This window comes from Sebastes fasciatus, chromosome 14 (genome assembly GCF_043250625.1).
Source record: "Sebastes fasciatus isolate fSebFas1 chromosome 14, fSebFas1.pri, whole genome shotgun sequence".
Lineage (NCBI taxonomy): Eukaryota > Metazoa > Chordata > Actinopteri > Perciformes > Sebastidae > Sebastes > Sebastes fasciatus.
Window position 1 is genome coordinate 13120397 of NC_133808.1, and position 10359 is coordinate 13130755.

The following is a 10359-nucleotide window of genomic DNA, read 5'->3' on the forward strand; positions in this document are numbered from 1 at the left end:
ATAGTTTGGATGTTTTGAAGTGGGGTTGTATGAGGTGCTTATCCATAGTCAGTGTTATCAGCTACAGTAGATGATGAGAAGCAGACAGGGGCACCAGCACGGAAGCAAAGCAATGTACTGATGTGGACGGGGCCGGCAGTAAAACTTATTTTAGCCACCTAAAAGAAAACAATCAGTTTAAGTGTACGCTACATTTAGAATATTTTTGCTAGTTTACCTTGCTGTGAGACGGCAATACAGTCTATGTTTCTGACAAAACTAAAACCGTTATCAATGCTCTCGCCAAAGCCACAAGTCTCCATTGGGGAAAAAACTGTAATTTTACCTTGCAGACCACGGGAGTTGCTGGTCTACCGCTGCCTCGATCGGTTAGTTTGTTTGTGATATGCTTTGACTTTGGCTAGTTCAGATTCACCAAAGTCACACAATAACACAAACAAACTAACCGATCGAGGCAGCGGTAGATCAGCAACTCCCGTGGTCTTGCTTCTTTTTTTTTTTTCAATGGAGTCTGGTGGCTTTGGTATGAGCATTGATGGATTCATCTTATACTTATACTTCAGTTTCCCATCGGAAAGGGCTGTCTGACGGCAATGTAGAGCGGTGAAAATATTCTAAATGCACCATACACTTGAAATTGATGTTTTTTAGGTGGCTAAAATACGTTTTGCTGCCGGCCCCGTCCACAGCAGTACATTGCTTTGCTTCCATGCTGTAACTCCTGTCTGCTTCTCCAAGCCGGGGGCGTGCCGACCGTCATCTACTGTAGGTAATACACTGACTATGGATAAGTACCTCATACAACCCCACTTCAAAACACCCAAACTATCCCTTTAAGGCCACATAAGCAGTGTTGTATTACTGAACCTTTCGTGTCTCATCATGTCTTACCTGGTTTGCTTTGGATGTAGTGCTCCCTGCTCGTGGAGCCATTGCCTCTTTAACTTGTAAACTAAAAACAAAATGTGCCAGCCTCTTTTTCCTACACATGGTCTGGCAGGAAGAGAGGAAGGGAGCAGCTGTAATAACTGTTTTCTTGGGGATTCAACTAGCATTCAGCAAGAAGCATAATAGGCACTTTAGTTAAGCCTCAATTCTCTAGTTTTTTTCTTTGAGGGGACGGCTTTCCAAAGCATCTGGAAAATCACTTATCTCTTTAGTAGTGAGTGATAGTTGTTTTAGCCTGTTTATGATGTTTGCATTTACTGTTGTAACTGTTTTAATGCAGCCCTCTTGTTCATATCTCTTCTGAAAAAGAGATTTTATTCTCTAGGAGGACCTATTATGCTTTTGTGCTTGTCCCCTTTCCTTTAGTGTTTTATAATTTGTTTTGTTCATGTAAAAGGTCTCCAAAGTTACAAAGTCCACACCAAAGAGAGTTACTCTCCCCCACAGAAACACTGCTCCTGAACTGCCTGATACGCCTTGATTGAAGTCCCGCCTTTTCTTCTGTAACGTGGTGATGTCACCAAGTAATACATTTGCATAATACTTTTTTGCACGCCCTCAAACAAAGCTAGTTAGAGTGGAGCTGGAGCGGAGTCTGAAGAGTTTGGTTTGGTTGACCAATAAACAATAGAGTGGGCCAGCTGACCAATCACAGCAGACTGGGCTTTTTTTTTGCAAGCATGCACCTGAAAATAAGCATAATAGGTCCTCTTCAATAAGACCCTTCCCTGTTAAATACAGAAAAAAATGAAAATGAAACTGAACACACATGAGAAACCGGAGCTGCTGAGACCGATCAGTGACTCTGAATGCTGCCATTGAAACAGTTTGGTTTATTGTACTGTACGGCTCCATCTCAAACCTCCTTTTACGGTTTGATCTAAACAAAGTTTGTGTAAGCAAATGACAAAATACAGTCATGAACTGCTCGTATTCACAGTTAGAAAAGCACACATTTGACTAGCAAATACTGGCAAACATGACAGCAACTCTGCTCTTATAAGTTATGACACAAAGTCGGATCAATAAAGGTCATCGTCAGGTACAAACAGGATTAGACAAAAAATATACTGTAAATAAAACACTTTGGTAACAAAAGCAGATGGGAAATAACAATCACTGTGCCAAAGTCTTTGGCATTTTCAGAATAAAATGAGTTTTGTGGGATTCAAAATGAAATATAACAGGCGAGTAAACAGAGACCAGTACTAGAATTCAGGCAAGTCTCTCAGTAAAGACAGTATTTAAAGGGTGTGTAGCTTTGGAGAACACGTAAACTGTTGGAAATTGAAGAACTGGTTGATGGATTCACAAAGTAAACTCCTCTGATCCACTATCGTCACTCTTCTTCTAAATCAGTTGGCTCTTTTTCTTCTCTGGGCAAACGTAAGACAAAAGTGTGTCTATCATGTTCTTGACGATGACTGGAGGTGGGTGGAGGGCGTGAGGAAGGTGGTGTGCTAAACTCATTTGCCAGGCGTCCACCAGCAGCACGTTCAGTCCCTTGAACATGGACTTGAGCACCTCGTCGAGCTGCAGGGAGTACCAGTCGCTGTTGTACAGGCTCACCTCTTGGTCCAGGGCTTGGAGGTTGCCCGAGCGGATCACAACGATCGTCCCCGGCGCTCGGTCCAGAAGTCTCACCAGCGACCGCCTAATGTGCCGAAGCCGCCTTATGTACACCTCCACGGGGAAAGTGCTGAAATGAGCCCAAATGCTGAGCACCACGACGGTGTTGGGGCCCCCAGAGAGGCCGTCCAGCTCGTTTGAAACGTACCGCAACTCACTGGACATGACGGTGGAGAAGCGGATGGGCGGGCCATGGCAGCGGTACTTCAAGAGAATGTTATGGCCGCTGTCCACCGCCATGAAAGGCCCGACGTTTTTAGGACTGTGCAGGTTGAACTCCTTTAATCCTGGGGAAAGTGGAATAAAGGGAAGTTGCAGAGGGAAAATGCAGAGTGTGAAAATAAAAGATGAGACGCAAAGACATCACTCACCTGGTACTAAAGCAATGAGGTACTCAAACCACTGCCTGACAGTGGAGTCCCCGTACATGTTGATCACCTTGTTCCTCAGACACTGAGTGATGGCAGACGATTCACTGAACCGGCGCATTGTGACGCCATTTAATGGCCTCCAGGAGTCCTCGTAGTAATATCCCGACGGTGCTAGCTTAACAGGTTCTGGTTTTGTGCTGCTGCTTTCTACCTCGACTTCTGATACAAAGCGAGAAATGTTGCAGAGAAAATTAAATCAATGGAATAAAATCAAAGCATGTAACATGACGCACAAACGTTTCTGTACCTTTCCTGGGAGGCAGCACGTTGATTCTGTCGGGTCCTGAAGCGTGTACGCGAACTTTAATGTTTACACCACTAAGATAAAAGGAACAGAATTGATCAGTGATTCCATAAAACACAATGTTAAAGTCTGGTGATATTCTATATTTCTGTTACTGTCAACAAATCCCAGGAAAACAACACCAAAACCAACAGTGTGTTAGTCCGCCTCTCAATACTTCCCAACTTACCCAGTTCCTACTGAAAACGTAATTCTTTAAAAAGAGGTCATTAAAGGAACAGTGTGTAACATTTAGGGGGATCTATTTGCAGAAATTGAATATAATATATATACTATAATTAATAAGTATGTTTTCTTTAGTGTTTAATCACCTGAAAATAAGAATAGTTGTGTTTTTGTTACCTTAGAATGAGCCGTTTATATCTACATACGGAGCGGGTCCTCTCTTCTCTGAGCCGGCCGTCATGTTTCTACAGTAGCCCAATACTGACAAACCAAACACTGGCTCTAGAAAGGGCTATTTGCGTTTTCACGTTTTTGCGTCGGCTTCCGCAGTTTTCAGTAATTTCATTTGGTTGCAATCTGCAACCTCACTGCTAGATGCCTCCAGATCCTACACACTGCACCTTTAATGATTTGTTTAATTTTTTATTTTTTTTAAAAAAACGACTCAAAATAAACTACAGTGTCCATGTTCATCGTGATAAAGGAAAATGTTACCCAGTGCTACACTGTGGCTCAGTTATGTGTTTATAGTTTAGTTTTTGGTCAACACTGGAGGTCTATGGCACAGAGGGAATAGATATATTAGGCTTTTGCTAAACAGGCAACACTTGTTAGTAAAATTTATTAATTTTTGGTTTTGGTGTAGAGGATAATGCCTGCTTTTGCCTTTACCACAACACAAATATATGTCATGTAATAGTACAAACCTCTGGAAGAGCAATGCTTCTTTGTTGGTGATGAGGTGTTTCAGATAGCCTCCTTTGGCGTGGTTGATTCTGGTGTCACAGCTGAGCATCTTAGGCTTGTAGCAGTACCAGGGCTCCCCTGTGTAAAGGTCAGTGTAGTTGCACAGAGGCTGTTGGTCAGGAGGGAGGCACATGTTGCACACAGTCGTTTCAGACAGGAAGCCAAGGCGGAACAAGCTCTTGAAAAACACTCGATCGGGCCGTTCCTCCCTCAAACGTCGCAGCACAGAAACTGCCTCGCTGGAGTGCACCAGCGTGATCTCAACCTGTGCGGACCCCTCCCAGAGGAGCGGGAACATAGCGGAATAAAAACCATTCCTGTGGTCCAGCACTTTACCTGCTACACCTGCTCCAAGCTCCGGGGTGTGCAGTCGGGCCAAGAGGAAATCCCCACCGTAGTGCTTGGGACGGCCCTGGAAGTCGTGCATTTGGACGAGGGCCTCCAGCTGGTCGCCCACGTGCCACTCCCTCCCTCCCTTAGTGGGAAGGATGGCGAACAGGCTGTGCACGGGGTCGCTCGTCTGGCGAAGGGTGGTCGGCGTAGTGCGAGGCGGAGGCCCGGGCCAGGTGATAGAATCCAATAGGTAGCGCTCCTCCAGCTCATCTTCGGGGAAGGGTTTCTGGCCCAGATGGGCACAGAAGGTGCGGTTGGGATGGAAAGTGGGGAGATTCACTGGGATGAAGGACGACTGGATCCTGCTCTGGAGCTGGTAGAGGGCTGAAATAGTGTGGCAGTTCCAGTTCTGAAGATAAAGAGAGGAAAGGTGCTGCAGGAGATGGGAACATCAACATATGACGGGCAGAAAAAAATAAATAAAAGTGCTAAATGTTGTTGCATGTTCTCAGGTTTAGACCTATAATAGAGGACTGTGTCTCCATATACTGTATTAGAGAATAATATCCTGTGGTGAAAATGACTTCTAGCAACAGTGGAGTTCTTAATATCACATTTCCACTACATTCTGTCCTATAACTGTCCTCATAAGCTACAGTATTATATAAAATATACACAACATGCTGGTAAAAGATAAAAAAGTAAATCCATTTCCCTTTCAAGGAAGCCCACGTTTAGCCCACTTCCCTCCTCACCTCCACAGTGTGGATGTTGCACAGCAGGAAGATGAGGCCAGACAGGGCTAGGACGAGGAAGATGAGGGCATATTTGGACAGATTTCGGCACATGGTGACCTCCTTCTGTCTCCCATCATCAGGCCCTGTTTCGCTCTCTGCTGTCACACCGGCGATGATGGCATAATTTCGTCCGCAGCGACTGATTCTGGCGAATGAACTCTGTCAACGAGAAGGATGAGGAAACAGAAAACTAGTTCTTCTTCGATTCATGTTTATAAAGAAACGTTATCATATTGTCTTTATGCCTCTGTGTTGTCTGTCTTGGTGATGCTTTATTCTGTTGCGGTGTCCATAGCTCTGTTTACATATTGTTGGTCATTGTTGTGTGATTGTTTTCCCCTCTAGCAAGGCTAAACAGGAAAGAGGTTTTATATGTATAATTGATGATCAGTTGAATGTACAGGCTGCAAACATCCATCTATGGAAAATGAATTTATTGTTGGTTTGGACATAAGGGTTATGTTGTTCCACTAGTGCATACATTAACACATTAATGCAGTGTAAAAATACTCCATTACAAGTAAATGTTTTGCAAATTTACGTAAGAAAAAGTACATAAGTGTAATTATAAATGATAAAAGTGTTAATACTGATGCATAAATGTGTGAGCAGTCTTTTACTGTTGTATCTGGTTGAGAGGGAGCTAAAAAAACGACACTATACTTTCCACCACCGCAGGTCAGAGACACACCAGTAGACTTGGCTTGTGTGAAAAATATTTACAGCTTCCTGATGAAAAATTGTTTCAAGCTGTTCACTTATTGCTGCATCAATCAACTGCATACTGGTGGCCACTTCAATCTGATATGTACTTTGGTCCAGTAGAGCAACAACAATTGTTTTGCCTCACTTGACTCCTCACATTTGACTCCTCCCGCCCCCCTTTCAATCATGCCTTTGAAGAGACTGCTATGACACACACACACACACACACACAGCCTGTAACTACTCTACTACTCTAACACTAAGTGGATGCTTGTCCTGCCTGCATCAGACCCATATCACACTTCGCTTCAACAATTCACACCGGCTCCAGAGCCACATTGTTCCCCTCCTTTAGAGCTGGCAGTCGTTATGAGAGTTGCACATGTTGGTTTGGTTCATTCCTTGTCACCCCCATAGCTCAGTTAGAAAGAATGAATTGCACAATTCCCCTCCTTTAGAGCTGGCAGTCGTTATGAGAGTTGCACATGTTGGTTTGGTTCATTCCTTGTCACCCACAAAGCTCAGTTAGAGAGAATGAATTGCACAATTAATAAAAAAGCTACAAAGAAACTTTGCAAACAACAGGCTTGAAGTGGCCAGATGCCCTGCACCCCCTTGGTGCCCCCATGTTTGAAAGAAACGCAGCAAAAATACCCCTCTTGGATGCCTCTATGGTAGATAAAAGATGATGAAGTGCCCTCTAGGGTGCCATTCTAGTGGAGAAAATGAGATAGAGTGCACTCTAAGATGCCCTCAGTGGAAAAAAACTAGATAAAGTGGCATCTAGGACGCCGTTCCAGAAGAGGAAACGTTTTAATGTGTCTTCTAGGATGCTCATCCTGTAAAGAAAACATAATAAGGTTGCCTCTACGGTGCCCTTCCAGTGGTACAACATGATTAAATGTCCTCGAGGGTGCTCTTTCTAGAAGAGAAAATGTTTTAATGTGCCCTCTAGGGTGCCCATCCAGAAAGGAAAACATGATAAGGTTGCCTCTACGGTGCCCTAACAGTGATGAAAACATGATTAAGTGCCCACTAGGGTGCTCTTCCAGTGGAGAAATTGTGATGTAGTGCCATGTAAGGCTGACCTACATGCTAGAAAACTTTCTGTGCACTGGTGCCCCTTTTATCATTTTCGCCTCCTGTCCCTCAGACAACCTGAGTCCGCCTGATCAGAAGTAGACCTAATACAACGACATGGTGAAATACAAATGAAGTGTTAATGGGGAGAACTAATTCTATCCACAGGTGCAAGCCTGTGCAAGTCAGGAGACTTTGTGTTTATGAAATCACGAGATGAAGTCAGAGTCTCTGTCTCTTAGAAGGACCATAGCAAATGCTGTTGACTGCAAGAAGGGAAACCAGAGTGGACAAGAGAACAAGAGAGCAAAGGGTCATTTGGTCCGAAAATAGTGTTTTTTTATTTTTAGCCATTTTTCTTTTTTTTTTAAATTGCAGATACATTTTCTGTCGTTTCACCTATCAACAGAAAATCAATCTGCAATTTTTCTTAAAAAGAAAAATGGCTAAAAATCACTGGTTCCAGCTTGTCAAATATGAATATTTACTGTTTAAAACATCAAATAAGGTTTTTTTGACAGACAATACAAGTGGTTTAAATATATCAACTTTCGGTAATTGTGATGTCATTTTTTGACATCACAATAATTTAATTTAAACAGTAAATATTAATATTTGAAAAGCTTGAACCAGTGATTTTTAGCCATTTTTCTTTTTAAAACAATTGCAGATTCATTTTCTGGCGTTCGACCTATCGATTAATCGACTACCCTTTGCAGTTCAAACCCTATTTATCCACTAATGCTAGTCCAAATCAAGGTTATTGTGCCTGCTGTTTAGCTTATACACGTTTAGACATGTCTACAGGTTAGAACAGGCAGATTTAACAGCTCTATATATACATTTAGGGCCTATTATTGCGCCATTTTCAAGTTACTTTTACAAATGGCACTGATCTTGACTGTAAACATCTTCCATCTTGAGACATCAGTAGATGGATGCAGGTGCTTCTATCACATGCACGGCTGCAACACGACAAAGACAACAGAGGGATGATACTAATAATAGATAATAGCAATACAGAGATTCCAGCACATATGTAATGTCATTAATACAACCATGTTAGCTACCGTGATGCAGCCCTATAATGCTCCTCTACTACTCACACATTACGTCGACTGATGAGCTCGATGTTGCACCGTCAGACAGCCGGAGGAGGGTGATGAGTCTGGCCGGAGGAGAGGAGCCAGCAGCGGTCTGGGTGGCACCATCAGAGGCGGTGTAGTAGACAGGAGGAGCGTCCTGGTACCCGGAGCTCCCACTGATCATGACGGGGGGAGGAGGACGGACTGGCAGGGTGGGGGTGGTGGGTTATGGGTGGATCAGGATTGCTTGCTGCACCCTCTGGTGGTCAGTAATGTAAACGTTTCTCCACATGGAAAAATACATTTTAAAAAAATAGAATAATTAAAAGTAATAATAGTAGTACAGGCAGGGAATGAAATTAGCACAGGTGAAAATTTCAGGTCACCTGCCACCATGGCAGACAGGGTTTCCTCATATTAAAGGTCCCATATGATGCTCATTTTCAGGTTCATACTTGTATTTTGTGTTTCTACTAGAACATGTTTACATGCTGTAATGTTCAAAAAACACTTTTATTTTCGTCATACTGTCAGCCTGAATATACCTGTATTTACCCTCTGTCTGAAACGCTCCGTTTTAGCACATTTTGACGGCATTGCAACAGAATTGCGTTGCTAGGCAACAGCTTGGGTCCATGTGTACTTCCTGTCAGCTGATGACATTCACATACACTGCAACAGGAAATAAACTGGGACACATTTAGAATGTTTACGTTTAAATCTGTGTAAAGGGTCTAAATATTGTATATTTGTGACATCACGAATGAGCAGAAATCCTGACAGCTTGTTTCAAATGCAGAGTTTCTGAATACTGGCTGTGTGTATTTCCCTGTGGATTGAGTTTTTCGATACTTTCACGGTATTTATATAGGATTTAAACCTGCTTTATAATAAAAAAACATGAAAATCTCACTTTTTTATAATATGGGACCTTTAAGAAATATTGTTTAAAAAAAGCAATTCTAAAGCCTAAATTAAATATAAGGTAACACTTAATTTTACAGGTCCACAAATTTCATGGTAATTAGGTAATAATTAGCAAGTTAATTTTTTGAAATTACTTTGGAATAACTGCCAAATTACCCCAATATTTACCAATAAATTTATTGAAAATTATTATATTTTAAACATTATTTTATAATTATATTCCGCTATTTCTCAATAGCTGGTAATTTATTTAATACATTTCCAGCAAAAGAATACAAAGTGAATTTATATGCTTTATTTCCATGTCTACTGGTAAATGATAATTAGCAAATAACTTCTTTGAAATTTCTTTTAAAAACTCCCTGAATCATGACATTAGCTACCAGGTTGCATTTGTTTAGACAATAAGTCACACAATGGTGAGATTTGTGCTGATCAGAAGTGTTTTCTATTAGTTTTGGTTTTCCACCTCCGATGAAGAGCAGCGCCTAAGGGCCCTGTTTTAACGATTATATACTATTTAAGAATATAATTATTAAATCATGTTTATAATAAAGTAATTTTCGATACATTTTGAGGTAAATATTGGGGTAATTTGGCAGTAATTCCAAAGAAATTTCAAAGAGGTAACTTATTAATTATCACCTAATTACCATGAAATTTGTAGACCTGTAAAATGAAGTGTTACCTAAATATAGTCATGGTTACATGATATATTCCATAATTCTACAGTCTGGTACCACTGACCCAGTGTTTACAATTTTAAAGCGTTCTACCTAGATTTCAGAAGTGGCAGACAAAAAAAATGAGTGGCTAGTAGAAATGTTCAGTGACCTGCCACAGCGGCAGGTGAGGAAAAAGGTTAATTTCAGACCCTGAGTACAGGTATAATATTTGAGTTTGAGAATGAATAATTGTACTGTGTTTTGCTATGCAAGTGGCTTGGCTCCCATAGCCTACATTATTATGCTGTATTGACCTGGCAACAGTATGGAACGTCTATGAAAATAACTAAGTACATTTGCTCAAGTATTGTACTTAAATACAGTTTTGATCTATTTCTACTTTACTTGAGTATTTCCAATTGATGCTACTACTGCTACTATTATACCTTCTTTACAGGAGAAACTTTGACTGGTCATGGGATGAAAAGCACATATGTCTAATCAATCCTCATTTCAACATAATATGAAACCAAATAACAATAA

General features: G+C 41.5%; 1 protein-coding gene across 4 annotated transcripts; it reads right to left on the reverse strand.

Moving 5' to 3' along the window:
- Positions 1-1747: 1747 nt before the first annotated feature.
- nxpe3 (neurexophilin and PC-esterase domain family, member 3) lies at positions 1748-8434 on the reverse strand. Of its 4 annotated transcripts, none has more exons than XM_074658946.1 (6): positions 8246-8434; positions 5313-5513; positions 4185-4990; positions 3256-3326; positions 2949-3164; positions 1748-2864 (listed from the first exon to the last, which is right to left on the reverse strand). In XM_074658946.1, the coding sequence occupies exons 2-6, from the start codon at positions 5403-5405 to the stop codon at positions 2299-2301; spliced, it is 1752 nt and encodes a 583-aa protein (XP_074515047.1). In that variant the 5' UTR covers positions 5406-5513; positions 8246-8434; the 3' UTR covers positions 1748-2298. The 4 variants fall into 4 exon arrangements, with proteins under 4 accessions (XP_074515047.1, XP_074515049.1, XP_074515048.1 ...); XM_074658948.1 differs by having other exon boundaries at positions 4185-4966; positions 8246-8433; XM_074658947.1 differs by having other exon boundaries at positions 2949-3167; positions 4185-4966; positions 8246-8433.
- Between the last annotated feature and the right edge of the window lie 1925 nt (positions 8435-10359).